At 32.7% G+C, this 16,593-nt stretch overlaps 1 protein-coding gene across 1 annotated transcript in view; it reads left to right on the top strand.

Moving 5' to 3' along the window:
• Positions 1-12,968, top strand: part of LOC127557756 (cAMP-specific 3',5'-cyclic phosphodiesterase 4D-like) — a 253,889-nt gene extending 240,921 nt beyond the window's left edge. The window contains exon 2 of the mRNA XM_051991052.1: positions 12,721-12,968. Coding sequence (XP_051847012.1) covers positions 12,721-12,954 — 234 coding nt within the window. The 3' untranslated portion in view covers positions 12,955-12,968. The remainder of the gene's footprint in view (positions 1-12,720) is intronic.
• Positions 12,969-16,593: the final 3,625 nt, after the last annotated feature.

The raw sequence follows: 16,593 nt of genomic DNA, 5'->3' as shown, positions 1-16,593 counted from the left end.
AAAGCCAAGATGTAACGGGAAGTCTGCTGAGACCTATCAAACCTGATAACTGCTGCCCAGTTCCAGTGACAGTAATTGTTAGCTATTTTTCTATTTTTAAGTCCTTGGTTGGAAACTCGAATTGCAAGAGAAAGGGAATTAACATCTGAATCTTACTTTCGATTTTATAAAATATGATAGAAATATTATCAAATTTTATATTTCTGCCAACCTTATTTGAGTATTGTTATCTAATTCTGATTTAATAATTCTCTATCTTGAGCTATATTTTCAAATACCTCTTCAATACACATGGAATAATTCTCTATCTCCAAAATATAACAACTCTACATTAGTATTATTATTTCTGTTACGCAAATGAGCAAATTGAATCTTACAGAAATTATGACTTGATACCTAAAGGTACTGATTGACTTCAAACTCTAATGACTCATTAATATGACATAGTTCCTAAAGACAAAACAAATAATGAAGCTGGTTGGTGGCAAAGTATGTATATATATATATATATATATACTATATATATTATATATATATATAATAATATAACTTTCCTCCAAGGGTTGTTTTGAGTGAAGAACAAAAAAATAGCTGTTGTTATTATAATAAATATTAATATGATCTAAAACAAATAAATATGAAATACAGAGTATATATATATATATGCACAGAAACATTATTATTTTGCCATCCTGTCTTCCTCTGGACACATTACAAATTCTAGATTTCTTTCCAAAAATTTGGCATTCAGAAGCAAATGAACAATCTAGATATGGTCTGATCAGTACTGAATATAGAGGCATGAGACCTTTCCCTTGCCATAGATATTATATTTATGTGCTTAAGATCATGTTAAAAATAATTATATGTATAGGTCATTGTTCTTGATTGTACGCTTATTTATTTTGCCTTTTAGAGTATCATATCTCAAGCTATATTCTTGTTTATAGTTATTTCCAGGTTTGTGATTCTAAAATAGTTTGAAGAAGGATTTGAATTTATGATTTCCTGACTCTAAGTTAAATACTTTATATACTGGGTCACCTATCTGGATGAAAGGATGAGTAATCTAAAGATAAAAAGGGTTTAATCATCATCTCCAACTATCTAAAACACTGCAAGATGTAAAAAGGGGTTGATTTATTCCATATTCCTTCAGAACATAAGAACTGGGATTATGAGGTAGGAGTTAGACTGAGGAAGAAATTCCTAACAGCCATAGCTGTCTGGACTAGAATATCTTGTACCATGAAGTAATGAACATTTCTCAGTAGGAAGTGTTCAAGCTGAAAATGAGTATTTGGGGTAGATGCAATAGAGGGAATTGATGAATTGGTATTGAATGGATGAACTAGCTGATTGTGAAGGACCTTTCCAACTCTGATTCTGTAATTCATTATTGAACTATACTCTCAATTATTACTTAAATACACATGGAATAATTTTCCAGATAACAACTGTGTCATTAAAAATGTGCAACTTAACTTTTGAATCACTAAGGTACCCAAATCAAAACTTATTAAGTATTACTATAGTTCTCTCTATGTACTATAGAAAGGATAAATGCATTTTCCAAAAACTGCCAGTGAATATCACAAGATTCAGAGGTTTAGAACTGAAAGGGACATTATGGATCATGTAGTTCAATCTCCTCACTTGTAATTGAGGAAACTGAGACACAGAAGTTAAATACCTAGATAGTTTAAGTGATAGAGCTATCATTTGAACTTCTGACTAAAGAAACTATACTATTTCTATTGCCCTAGATTACTTTAACATAGGACAATGTGCTTCAACAAGTCACAATAATATAGTGTCCTGTGTAAACATACATAGCCAAAATCCTGGAAGGGCCAAATCTTGTTTCATTATGTCTTCTTGCTAAGGTCATTCTCTATCGCCTGCTTTGCTATGATTATTATTAGTTGTTAAATGTTTCTGAAACATCAGTATGGCTTCAATAGATATTCCTTTTGTTGGAATATTGACATTACCCTAGAATTGAACAAGAAGATGGGCTCGATTGTGCCTTTAAGAAAATATGCAGTGCTTTTAATGATTCGAAAATTGTCTTTTAAAATATTTTATTTTTAACTTTAACATCAGAAAAAGTATATTTCTTTCTACTTGGTTTTAAGAAATGTTTCTCATTATTTTTGAAATAGTGATCCTTGTCTGTACTTCTTTTAAATCTCCTGTTCTCTTCTGTGAATTTATATTTAAAAGTATGTTTTAGTAGTCCTTTTTGTTCTTGATATCTTACTCTCCTCCGTTAATTACCAAGAGGAAGAAAATTTAAAAAGAAAACAAATGTACATAGTGGCCATGTCCAGAAATGTGTGTCTCTTTCCATACATTGCATATAGCTTATCGCTATCAGGAGGTGGGTAATATTCTTTATTATGTCTGGACACATGGCTGGTCATAACATTGTTTTAAGTGGTTTTTCTTCACAATATTATTGACCTTGAGTGCATTGTTCTCCTGGTTCTGTTTACTTCAATCTGCATCATTTTATGGACAGACTAAGATACTCTGATATCATCTTTATTTTCATTTCTAATAGCACATTAACATTATATTGAATTACCCCCTTTTAGGTGCTAGGTCATTTATTTTCTTTTTACTTTCTTTTTTAATTCATCTTTGGTATCAGGAAATTTGTTTTATTATTGAGTATTTCATCCCTAATTTTACTCTCCCTGTTAATCAGCCCCCCAATTCTCCCAACTACTATTTATTTCCCTGTGTTAGATTTGTTGTATTCCTACACCAGATTGTGTGTGTGTGTGTGCGCGCATGCACGTGTACCTGTGTTTTCAACCTTTCTTTGCTTTCAGCTAACAGATTTGCCCATTCCTCCATTCCTTCATCTGTATATGTATACTTTTCTTCTCAAGCTCCTTAGATGTGAGAAAAAAATTCTGTCCCCTTCTTTCCTCTTTCTTCACTAGTAGATTTATTTCATCCTCCATTCTCTTCCATCTTAAAACCCTCAGAACAGAATGAATCCACCCAAAGATATTCTGTCTTATTGAATTTCCTCTATACCCTTTGAGGAGGTTGTGAAAGAACACTCCTTTCTTCTCCCCCATTAGAATGTTACTACTACAGCAGCATACATGTAATGACCGCATATTTAAAATCAGCCGGAGTCAGGAATTCAGGTTAAGGGAAAAATCTTCAATCTTTATTGAAGTGAAGAGGTGAAAAAGGATTGCGATAGCAATATGGGCAAGAAAGATTGTGATAGCAACATGGGCAGCTGCAACAGGAAACCAGCTAACAGAGGGGGATCTGAGCTGAAAAGCTGTTGCAATGGGAATGCAAGCAGTCTCTCCTTCCCCTTCCTTTTCCACTCCCCTGCCTCCACCCACCAAAATCGTCATTTCCTATACAACACATCAGGACTTGCACAGAGAGTGGGCAGGGCCATTCTTTCTCCAAGCTTATATATCAATAGAGTATGGTCCAATTACTATTTAGCCTCATGTGCTTGGGACCTCAGTGCATCAACTTGAGCCTCAGCCCATTACACATACAGTTCCTTTGAATTTTGCTCAAATAAATTTACCTGTTTCTTTTTACTTTCTTATTCAAAAGATCCTACTCATTTCTGAAAATGCTAACACCTATTTTCTTATTTGATTCTTATAATACTCCCGGAATATAGATACTGTTATTATCTCTGTTTTATATTAGAAAAAAAATAAAGTTCATTAATTTGTTCATGGTCATAGAGCTAGGAAATCTCTAAAGCATTTGAAGTCAAATCCTCCTGTTGCCAAGTTCAGAGTCTTATACTCTGTGCTACCAGGCAGCCTCAAATCCATTAAAAGTTTATTTTTTCTCTACTGTATGATTTTACTCCACCTTTACTAATTCTTCGATAGAAATCCCTCTCCATCCCCAAAAGCTTTTTCTTAAAATAATGATCTATCTTTTTTGTTTTGTTCCAATTATTATGCACAGATGGAAGCCATAAAATATCTTTCTCTCTAGTTGGAAGGAAAGTATAAATGCATAAAGAATCACTTGGTATGGGTTAAATGATGTTAAGGAAGCAAAAGAAAGTGAAAATAATTGTATTTTGGTATGCATTCTCAATCCTAAAAGGGACTTGAAAGATCATCTAATCCAACATTCTTCCAACGCATGAAAAATCTAAAGTGCAGAGAGAGGGGAAATTACTTTCCAGGTCTAAAATCCAGGGTGCTGGAGTATAATCCCAATTCCTTGCCGATTACAGCATGTTTCCTTTTCACAAAACCCTCCTTCTAAGTATCCCCCTGCTCATTACTGTGAAATCAGTTTCCTTTCATATGCCATTCAAATAGGTGAGTTTGTTTTGAGGTATTAAAATATATTATATTGATTTTTTTTTCCTGTCAGTCATTTACATAACTAAAAAGGCTAATTTATCAAGGTCAATTTCATTCATTCCCCTTTAATAGATTCACATTCATTTCACTAACACAATTTTGTAATTTATTTATGATGCATATTTGGAAATTTGCTAGGACGGTGATTTCCCAGGGATCACAGAAGCCATGTGAATAGTGAACTTGCATATTCAACAGACAAGTGACCATATTCATAGAAAATACATTCTATATTGTATAGTTAATACTATAGTAGCCTTTTTATAACGTTTTGCAAAGCATTTCATGAATATACTATTTTATCCTTTCAAATGTGGGAAATAGGTGCTATTGCTAACTCCATTTTACAAATGAAGAAACTGAGACCAAGAAATATTAAATAATTCATCCTTGGTCTCAGCTAGTAAAATGTATGAAGCCAGGTTTGAATCTTCCTGACTCCATGTTTAACATTCTAACTATTGTCCCATCTAGAGGTATCTTAGATTATAGAACATAAGCTCCTCCAGATTACAGATCAAAAGCTTTTCCAGTAGAATGTCATGTTATTGACATTTTTAATAATGATCAGTAATAAACTCTCATGATTGCAGGAAGAGTAAAGACAAATCTGAGGACATACAGAATTGAAAAACCAGACTGATGAGAAGGTTCAGATCCATGCAAAATGGAGATGATTTGAAAGAATTGAACATGTTCAAGCTAGAGCAGGGGAAATGAGAAGAGAATCCTGGTAAATAATTTTTAAGTAATATTTTTTTTTACAAATAGCTATATGGAAGAAGCATTAGGTATGGTCTGCTTGACCTCAGAAGGCCACCTCAAAAGTGGGTAGAAGTTGCACAAGAAAGGTTTTGGCTAAATGTAAAGAAAATTCCTTCCAACAAGAGTTTCCCCAAAGTGAAAAGAGCTATCTTGGGAACAGCTATGTCCTCATTTATTGTAGTAAGGTTTACTTATTTTTAATACACATTGCTTTATGAATAATGTAGGGAGAGAAAAAGCAGAACAAAAGGGAAAAAACATGGGAATGATTAAAAAAAAAGTTAAACATAACATATGTTGATATACATTCATTCTCCTTAAATCTTTTTTCTGGATGCACATGGAATTTTCTGTCCAAAGTCTATTGGAATTGCTTTGATTCACTGCACTAGTGAGAAGAACCAAACCTTCCATATTTGATAATCTCACATTCTTGCCGTTATTGTGTACAATGTATTTCTGGTTCGGCTTGTTTTACTTAGCATCATTTCCTGTAAATCTTTCCAGGCCTTTTTAAAATGAGTTGCTCATCATTTTTTATAGAACAATAGTATTTCATTGCCTTCATGTACCACAGCTTGTTCAGCTATTTCCCAACTGATGAGCATCCACTCCTTTTCCAATTCTTTGCTACCACAAAAAGAGCTACTACAAACATTTCTGTACATATGAGTCCTTTTCTCTCCTTTATGATTTCCTTGGGATTCAGACCCAGTAATGGCACAACTAGGTCAGAGGATATGCGCAATTTTGTAGCCTTTTGGACATAGTTCCAAATTACTCTACAGAATGGCTGGATCATTTCACTTTACCAACAATGCATTTGTGTCCCAGTTTTCCCATGTCCCTTCAATTCATCATTATCTTTTCCTGTTATTTTAACCAAACTGAGAGATGTGTAGTGATACCTCAGAGTTATTTTAATTTTCATTTCTCTTATCAATAATGATTTAGAACACCTTTTCATAAATCTTTTTTTATCTGAAATTGTTCATATCTTTTGACCATTTATCAATAGAAGAATGGTTTGAATTCTTATAAATTTAAGTCAATTCTCTATATATTTTAGAAATGAGACCTTCATCAGAAACTGTAAATGTAAAACTGTATTAAGAGCATTTTTTCATATAACTATAAATGGCTTTAATTTCATCATCTGAAAATTGTCTTTTCAAATTATTTGACTATTTATAAATTGGAGAATGACTTAGATTTTTATAAATTTGAATGAACTCAATTTTAAATGAAGACTAGATTACCTTTTGATTTAAAGGGTCCAAGATGAACTAGATTACCCCAACTGCTAGTACCTTGACTCCCAAACTGCTTTATATAGAGTGGCCCAAAAGTTTTAGTGCAGTTTTTAAGCTAAAATTGCACTAAAACTTTTGAGGTATCCTGTATTTAAGTTCTGTGTATTTTTTTCATTTTTCATTTTTTGTATTTTATTTATTTAATAAAACAAGAACTTTCATAGCATAATACAATTTTTAAAGAAAATGATTGCTCATGAAACTATAAAACTATTCAACTTCCTTTTCCATTTAAATATAGAAGTTATCATGTAAATTTTTTTTTTGCATTTTCCCACTCTAGAGATGGCTACCATTAGACACAAATATGTGTATATATGTATATATACATATATACACATGTAAATGTATTCTCTACATATTTCTGTTTATAGGTTCTTTTTCTGTATGCAGAGAGCATCATCCTTCATATGTCCTTTGTAGTTAATTTGGGTAATTATAGTAGTCAAAATACTTATTCACTCAAACTTGTTAAGACAATATTGCTATTTTTGTATACAATAATTCTCTTAGTTCTGCTTATTTAAAATTACTCTTGATTATTTCATCCAAATATATCCATGTTTATTCAAAATCATCAAGTTCATCATTTCTTATAGCACAATAGTTTTCCATCACAATCATATTTGTTCAGTCATTTTCCAATTGATGAGTATTTGTGTTTATTGTCTTATTCTGTATCTACTTAATGTCTCCCTCATTGGAATGTTAGCTCATTCAAAACAGGAATTTTTTAAGTATTGCCAGCACCTATCACAAAAGTAAATGAGGAAAATAATTCAAGAGAGTGTTTTATAAATATCTGATTATTGATTAAACAATTGATTGTCTGAAGTCTCTTCCAGTTCTGAATGAGATTCTGTGACTCAGTGATCCTCTTTCTGCCGATGGAAAATGTTAGAATATGAACATCTTTAAGTTTACTTGTGTTATACATTTCAATAAAATTAATTCTTATACAAGAAGTTAAATAGATGCATTTGGTGAATGTCCTGTAAATAGAAAATAAGAATTATTAAAATGTCATTACCAATTTGCTTTATTGTTTTGGGTGCTTTGCCATAATGATTCGGTATTTATTAACACGTGAAAAGTAAAGTATAAGCTAAGTGAAATGCAAGTTGGATACATGCAAAGGTGTATTGATGTTCTAAAGTATGGCTAAGAGTTATAAGTTTCCATTGACAAATACTGGACTATTTTTCTAAACTAGAAAACAAGATTGCATAACTTTAAGTGTATGCTTTCTCCTGTTATTCCATTCCCATCACTTCACATAATATTACCTGGATTCTCTCTTTCTGTAGCAGTCAGAAAGATACTTTATTAGTAGGGATTTCATTATTCATTAAGGGGCAGTGAAGTGGCGCAGTAGATAGAGTATCAGACCTGAAGTCAATAAGATTCATTTTCCTGAGTTCAAATGCTGCCTCAGAGATTTACTATCTGTGTGACACTAGGCAAGTCACTTAAGTCTGTTTGCCTCAATTTCCTCATCTGTAAAATGTGCTGAAAAAGGAAATGACAAATCTCTTCATTACCTTTGCTAAGAAAATCCCAAACAGGATCATGAAGAGTTGGCCATAACTGAACAATAAAAATTCATTAAGAATCTTAGTAACCCATATCAAATCTTACTATTCTACCATTAAAATGTGTTCCTTAGGAAAATTTAATGTAGAATTGGAAAGGGTGTTGATACTCAACCAGTCCAATTCCATGTTTATTTTTAAAATGATAAAGAAAAGTAGGGTTAAAGTTGGAAGGAAGGAACTAAATAATGGAGCAAGAATTTGAATCCTCTTCCTCTAGTATCAAATGCATTGTCCTTTCTTTGTGTTCAATACCGTTTCCAAAGGAGAATGTTTTGTGGGAAGAGGTTACAAAAAACTTAATAGGCAAAGTTCTGCAAGGCCTCGAAGTAGGTAGGATTTGTTCTTAGCAGTCCTATCTTAATAATTTAGGTGACACTTTTGTAAAATGTGAAGAACACAAGGATTCCATTGGGACTCAGGCACAATCACAAAGGCAAAGAAAGAGTCCTTCCCATGGGATGCAGGCCATAATAGTTTCCTTGAAGATGATTGCAATGAATGTCCAAATCATTTTAAGAGCTTTATCCCTGTGAACTAGGACATAGGACCATCATCTAAAGATGAAAAGATCTAGTCTAAGGCTTCTTAAACTTTTTCAAATCTTGATTCCTTGTCACCCAAGAAATTTTTATATGACCACAGGTAGATAAGATATATAAAATAGGCATACAAATTAAACATTTCCTGATAAGAAATCATAATTTCATGATCTCCACATTCAATTACAAGATTTCATATGGGGTTGCAACCCAGAGTATAAGAAGCTGGAATCTAGATCTAGTCAATGCTTCTCACTTTGTAAATGAGAAAATAGACGCTATTGAAAATTAGATGACTTACAAAGGCAGTAAGCATAAATGGTAGGATTTGAACCTCGGGCCTCAGATTCCAGTCAATGTTTTGTTTTTTGTTTTTTCTTCCTTCCTTTCTTTCCTTTTTTTTTTTTTTTAACTGTACTATTTAATTCTCAAATTATTTACTTCTTACAGAGAGGGAAACTGTAGCTCAGAGAAGTAAGATAATATAGTCAATAATTATGAAAGGGATGATTCATAGATGAGATTTGATGTCAAGTCTAATTTTCAGCACATTGTACTCAACTGTATCTCATTTAATTTTTAGACTCCCTTATTTTAATATATTATAAACATAGCTTTCTAGCCTTACTTTCTAGCTTTACTTCCTGTTCTCTCTCTCTCTCAGGAAAATCTTCAAGAAATTACTTTTTACTACCATGTAAATAACTAATAAAGGTTAACATAGTACAACTTTGGGATATTTGATATATTTAAGGACAAAGGTTGAAAGTCAAATAAATGCACTGCTAATATAATGAATTGCAGATACAATCAATATGGTAGGTATAAAAAATTATTTGCCATTTCCCTTCAAGTCTCACTATCTAGGAAATTACCTATTTTATCCATTTTCATTCAAAAAGCTGGCTCTGAACTATTGAAATTGCATCCATCTAATACAAATGAAACTGGCATCCATTTGGTGATTTTCAATACTGTGCTCAAAGGCTAACCCACTTCATTTTTCCTTCCAGGATTGATTTTAGCCTAATGTAGTTGAACCTTTTCAGCTTTCACAAGCACATAAATCACAAATGAGTAAATTAGCCATTTGGAAAAAGAAATAAACTATCTATTTGTGTACTACCATCCATTCTCCCAGATACCCAATGTAAAACCTGAAAAATTATCTCTGAATCATTCATGTTTTCATCTCAAATACCCTATCAATGTCCAAGTTGGGTCATTTATATTCATACAGTAGATTTTATATCCTTACCATATCCACTAGCTGAAACTATTAATATTTTCACCTAACTTGGTCTGCAGACTAGTTTCTCCATGTTCAATCTCACGTCTAGTAGACCTTACATGCACTTTTAGATTATAGATCCTAAGATAAACCTCTGATCATGTCATGCTATATATAAAAACCATCACCATCACCAACAACTTCAAAGGACCTCCCTTGTCTATTCAGCAAAATCCAATAAAGCACTTCATTTTACTATTCTAATTCTCCTATGTCCTATTCTCTACCTAAACCATTGTCCAGACAAATGCCAGAATTCCTTACCTTTAAGTCTTCTGCTCAGATTACACCACATATCAAACCATTAGATATGGAAAACCTTCCTCTCATAATTCTTCCAGTTGAAATCACATCTATCTCAGCTACTTCCTCCACAAAGCTTTCCCTATACTTCTAGCTGAAAGTGATTCCCTCTTTCATTTTATTTCTAATAGAATTTTATTTTATCTGTTATTTTCCCATATTCTTTTATGCTATATTTACTTATCTTTCCCATTCCCTTCTTCTTAATTTCTCTTGTGCTACCTTGGTCCTTCCAATCACCCATGATATCAGTCTCAGACTCATATTCAGTTCTTCCTTTTTCCTTATCTCTCCCATCCAATCAGATACCAAATCTTAACATCTCTTCATCCTTCTTTAAAAAAAAAAAATCTTTACAGGGTCATCATGCTAGCTCAAGTGCTCATTATCTTTTGCCTGAGCTACATTAATAGCCTCCAGTATATCTCTCTGCCTCCAGTTTTTACCTGTTCTAATACGTCTTCTGTGTATTTGCTTGTCATATTCCTAAAATGTATGTGTGACCATATCACCCACCTGCCTAAGAAACTACAGGGATTCCCAGTTCCTCCAATATATAAATTTCTCTGGCCTTTAAACGTTTTCATAAGCTGGTTTCACATTGACTTTCTGTTCTTATTGACCATTACTTTCCATGTTGCATTCCAGAATACCTGGCCTTCATACTCCTCACATATAATATTCCACCTCTTGTTGCCAAGCTTTTGCAATGACTACATCCTCCCATCTTTCTTCCCCAACCATGCCTGGAATGCCCATCCTTCACTTTCCCATAAAATCATATTTTTAAATGACTTAGTTCAAATGCCCAAACTTCCTTTAGAGTTTATATTCAGATCTATAATAAGATCTTCCATATTTCTTCAGATAATTCTCCTTTGTTGGAAATGTCTTTATATTTATTTTTTATACACATACACACATGTGTAAATATGTGTTTGTAAATGTGTGTGTGTGTGTATGTAAAATATTTTGTCCTTCTCCCCCAAAAGAATAGGAACAGTTTCTTTTCTGTCTGGATTTCCCCAATACTGAACATGGTACTTAGCTTAGCATTTGATGCATAATATGTTCTGTATAAATTGAATTGAATTGGTAAGTGAACATGTATTGTTTCCTATCTTAGATTATCAATTTCTTGAGACCCTTATTATGCATTTTTGTTTCTTTTTTCAGTCATCATAACAGAGTGAAAAGAGCACCATTGCATTTGGAATGAGAGTTCTATATGTGAGCCCAGATGCTAATGTGAGGGATCAGGGACTTACTACTCTGGGACTTAGTTTCTTCCTGTATAAAATAAGTATAATAAGACTTCCTCTATCTACTTTATTAGGTTACTGTAAAGCAAGTTATATAATAATAATTATAATTATATAGAATAATTTATATTTACATAGATATATATGTATGTGTGTACATGCACTAAGGTATATATACACACTCAATCTGTGTATACACACATGCACACATGCAAAATCTCACTTGATCCTCATAACAACTAGGGAAGGAGGTATTATTATTATCATCATTTTTATAAATGAAGAAATTGATGAAGAAAGGTTAATATCAGGCTTAGGATCACACAGTTATTAAGTATCTGAATCTAGTTCCTGACTCCACATCCAGTATTCTATTTACTGGGCCATTTAAGAGGGGTGTGTGTGTGTGTGTGTGTGTGTGTGTGTGTGTGTAAAATTAACTATTTGCTATTGAAATGTCTATCTACCATCAATTTAGATATAATTTCTATTTGCACATGTACTATTATTTAAGTAATTATTTACCTAATGTATATTCAGCATAGTTTCTCTATTATCCTTTATTTCTTTTTCTATTTTATGCAGAAATTATTGGAATAGTGAATCTTGATTTTCATATTATTCAGCCAGATTATCACCTTTCTTGTATCTTTTCTGATCTTTCTTTGGAGGAAATACATAAAGAATTAGATTGATGATAAATTGTCTCCTAGAATCTCTGTGTGTATATACATATGTGTAAACATATATACATATACATTTTTCTTTTCCTTCATAGCTGCTGGTATGGATATATAACATGTAGTTCCCTAGAATTCCCAAGAACTGAAGTGTATACTCATTTATTTTCTTACTTGCTCCCTTTTCTTTTCCTCATTATACATATTTATATGTTTCTTCTTTCTTTATTATAGCATTGGGGCTTAGTTGTTGCTAAATGTCATATAAGAGATAGAAAAAGCATTTTGTTTTGCCCATAGGTTTATAGACTATCAGCATAGTTGTCAGTACACAAGTTTCAAGATCCCTATAGATATCCAGTGATTTTATAAGCAATCCACTTTTGGATCTCAACATTCGCCTACTATTCTGCATTTAAATCTAAAGTTTCTCAACTAAATTTCTTTCTACTTTCTCTTTAGGGTTAGATTTTTACATGTTAAGTAAAATCAATTTCCTTTTTTTCTTTCTATCAAATTACTATGATAGTAATCTATAAGAAACATTGGGAAAAATTGTTGACCAAGTCTATTTCTTTGGACTCCTGTAGGCATCTGAGGAAACACTGCACTCAAGAAGTGAGGGAGAAGACCCTTTTCGAGGAATGGAGCCTTACTTAGTACGTAGACTTTCCTGTCGTAATGTCCAGCTTCCTCCACTGGCCTTCAGACAGCTGGAGCAAGCAGATTTGAAAAGTGAATCTGAGAACCTACAAAGGCCCACCAGTCTTCCACTGAAGATTCTTCCACTGATTGCTATCACATCTGCAGAGTCCAGTGGGTAAGTGGCAATGGCAAAAAAAAATTCTCCATTCTGCTTTGAAAAATTACTTTAATGACTTGTATGTTTATAAAAGTTTTGTTTCCCTGAATGGTGTATATACTGTAAGGAGAAAGAAGCATGGTTTGTACATAATGTGCCAATTCTTTGAGGAAGACAAATTTTGGTAGTATTGTTGAGAAAGTGAAAATCCTGCTTATAAAAAATGACAGGCAACTGGGAATTGCCTATCATTACTGGAAAAAGAAATTATGTTGGGTTAATGTAATTCAACAGAATAATCCCAAGCAAATTAGAACTAATAGAGAAATTACCACATGGGCATAAGTATATAGAGATAGTAGGCACTGTTCATTGATGCAAAATGAATTGGAAATCAAGGAGAGATTAATTATACTGTAATTAGAGTCAAAGATTACATTCATCTGTATTGTAATGTACCTTATAACACTTTGAGGTTATGCTTATTAAAATGCTGTTTTGGTATTAAGCCCAAGGTGATTTTTTTAGCTGTGAAAGTGAAGTGGAAAGATTTGACTAGATACATATAATAGGATTGTGCGCCAGTGGTCATTTCTGTTATCTAATATGTTGTGCTTTCCCATTTGTAAGAGTTTTAATTTTTTTTGATTTTACCTTGCTTTTTTTTGCCTTTTTATATTCCTTATCCTTCCTTACTACTTGAGCCCTTTCCATTATCTGGAAAAGGAAATAAAGCACACATATATTAAATGCTCAGTTGGTTGTGATATTTATGGAAGCCTAAGTGAAAGAGGAAAAATATGAATCCAACAGTTTATATATTGCCAGATAATCTAGAGATTGCTTTAGAGTGCATGGATGACAGTGTTAGGGGATGATCTATGGTCAGGAAGAAATTTTTAGGCATCTTCTACAAAGAGTTTTTAGACTTTTATTAATGTGACCTTTCTGAGGTTTCTGTAAATATGGCCAAAACCCCATTTCTTTTTTTCTGAAATTAAATGTTTGTTTTATCAGCTTTGTGGTTTCTGGACACTTTGATATATGGAGAACTACTCCTTGGATGTAATTATTTCAAATAAAACTTTTATAGGGAACAAGAGGTTTAATTTCCTTAGATTTGAACCTATGCTATAGTGCTAGTAGTGAGTAAATGGAATAAATTCCTCTAATTAGTCATCTCTAGAGTGGAGAGTAAGGGAAAGAATAAAAAGAGAAAAAAGATAGCTATATAATGATTTTATTATATATTCAAAAGGATAGCAAGTTGTACATAAGAGCTTTGCAGTTTCATGTATAACCATCTTTTTTTTTTTCTATTCTGTGTCATGAAGTGTAAGGTAGAATTGTCTATGGATTTATTTCTTCTTATTTTATTTCTTAAGTTCATAATTTGTACATATATATGTATATGTATATACATATATATAATACAAACATTGACTTCAATATATAAGAGCAAGTTATTCTTTATAGTAGTTTGTTGCCCTGCAGAGACAACTGGTTCAGAACAGCATTTTTATAGCCTATGCAAAGAGAGTTTAAGCTAACTTCCTACTTCTTTGGATCCCCAGTTACCATTTCACCCCAGGAAAATTGGCAGAACTTTCACCGTGAATCTCAGAACATATAGATTGACTAGTGGAGAGATGTTGGGGCCAACTTTCATTTCTTCTCAATAACTAACTCTCATTAACTGCCACTTCCATCACTATCATTGCTAGTTTTGTCATTAATTCTATCCCTAATCATCTCATGATTGAGAAGCTTGAAGCAAATTCTGATCTTATGAAAGCAAAGGAAAATGAATAGTGGTAATGAGAAGGAAAATAAATAACACTAACAGCAGTGGCAATAAACTTGTGCCAGTGGTAGCTGTGAGGTTAAATAGACACTTCTACCTTACATTTCTCCCCTTGTAACTTGATCCATTAAAACAGCCTGTTACCAGTACTATATGGCCACCGAATGCTTACTTCACCAACTTGATTTAATACCTATCCCAATATAGATCTTATAATTTCAATTCTAATTGTACCACAAACTTCTCAGGATAAATAATATTGATAGTCTTCACAAATGATAAGTTATTCATTCTGGGATAAATGAGAAGATGTAATAAACTAGGTTTTTTATAAGTATTTGGAGTTTTAATTAATTGGAAAGGAAGGGACACTGGGAACTAGACATGATTTTAGAACTCTTTGTCTCCAGGAATGCATATGATAAATATTATTCACCTTAAAAAAAGACTGTGTATTAAATATATCTCTTTATGGTGGGCCACAGTGGTTAATTAAAATCCACAGATGGAAGATGAGCTTGGATAATTATGTAGTTAATTGTATGTACTAGAAACAAACGAGTACTCTCCAGGGGCTAAGGGAGATTAGGTATAGTGTATTTGAAATCTTCTACCCCATAATACCTTAAGTGGTTCAGATCAGAATCCAAAAGTCATGTATATTTTAAAATATAATTATAATATGCAAATATGAGAAATGTACTTCAAGAGAAGAATCAGTGTATTGAAAATCACAGGAAAAAGATTGGCTTGATTTTGCTGAAGCTAGCCAATGTCAACATTGGTCAACTAATGACATCAAACAAAAAACAAAAAAATCTTTACTTCTCTATCTAGGGAGTTACAAAATACCATGAAATGTCAATTAAAAGAGAAGACATGAACCAATTAGTCCTAATGTGGCTCAGAAAGAGGGGAAGTTAAAAGTAGAAAGATTCCTCCTGGGATTCTGAGATTTTGCAGGTTTGTTTTGGTAATTTTTAACAACCAACCTGTTGAGGGAAAAAATAATGTACCTGTGACACATTATTAAGAATTTTCTCCATCACCTTCCTAAGTCTACACAATCAATGAAACAGTAAATCAAGCCCTGATTCATAATACTTACTAAGTACAGAGGTATGAATGGTTACCCCAGAAATTTATCAGTCAGCCCAAGAGCCATTATAAGCTGACTAAAGCATGTCCCTGGAAGTATCCTACTTTTGAGGTATCCTCAAATTCAGCCATATCTCTTCCTCCTCTCAAAGAAGATATGAAATAATTTTGATTTCACTTAGAATAACTTGGTTTTTATTGATTTCTAATGCGTGGCCATATTTGTCTTTAACAGATTTCTCTGTTAAACCTTTTCTTAGCTTTGACCATAGAAACAAATAGAACAAAACAAAACAACAATCAACTTGGGGAAAAAAGAGATCATCTGCACATATACATGGTCTTTTTTTGGGGATCTATTTTTCCTCTGTGTTTTTCATCTCTTTTCCTTCTTAATGTTGGTTGAATAGAGTGTCTTGAAATAGTTGTGTGTGTGTGTGTGTGTGTGTGTGTGTTTTAAGGGAGCAGCCATGTTTGTTTATCAAGCTATTTATTTATTTATTTTGCGGGACAAATGAGGTTATGTGACTTGCCCATGTTCATAGAAATAGTGTGTTAAGTGTCTGAAGCTGGATTTGAACTCAGGTCCTCTTGACTTCAGGGACAGTATCCTATCTACTAAGCCATATTATTATTCTTTAAATTTGTTCCATACTTTTTGTAGAGTCACAATAGGGCTCCAAAAATTGATTGGCTTTTGGATGGGATCTTTGGTCTATAAAAAGCCCATTATTTTCCTTATAGATTTCCAAGGCAAAA

The sequence above is a fragment of the Antechinus flavipes genome, chromosome 1, assembly GCF_016432865.1.
Source record: "Antechinus flavipes isolate AdamAnt ecotype Samford, QLD, Australia chromosome 1, AdamAnt_v2, whole genome shotgun sequence".
In the NCBI taxonomy this organism is placed as follows: domain Eukaryota; kingdom Metazoa; phylum Chordata; class Mammalia; order Dasyuromorphia; family Dasyuridae; genus Antechinus; species Antechinus flavipes.
This window is presented reverse-complemented; position numbering and strand designations above follow the sequence as displayed.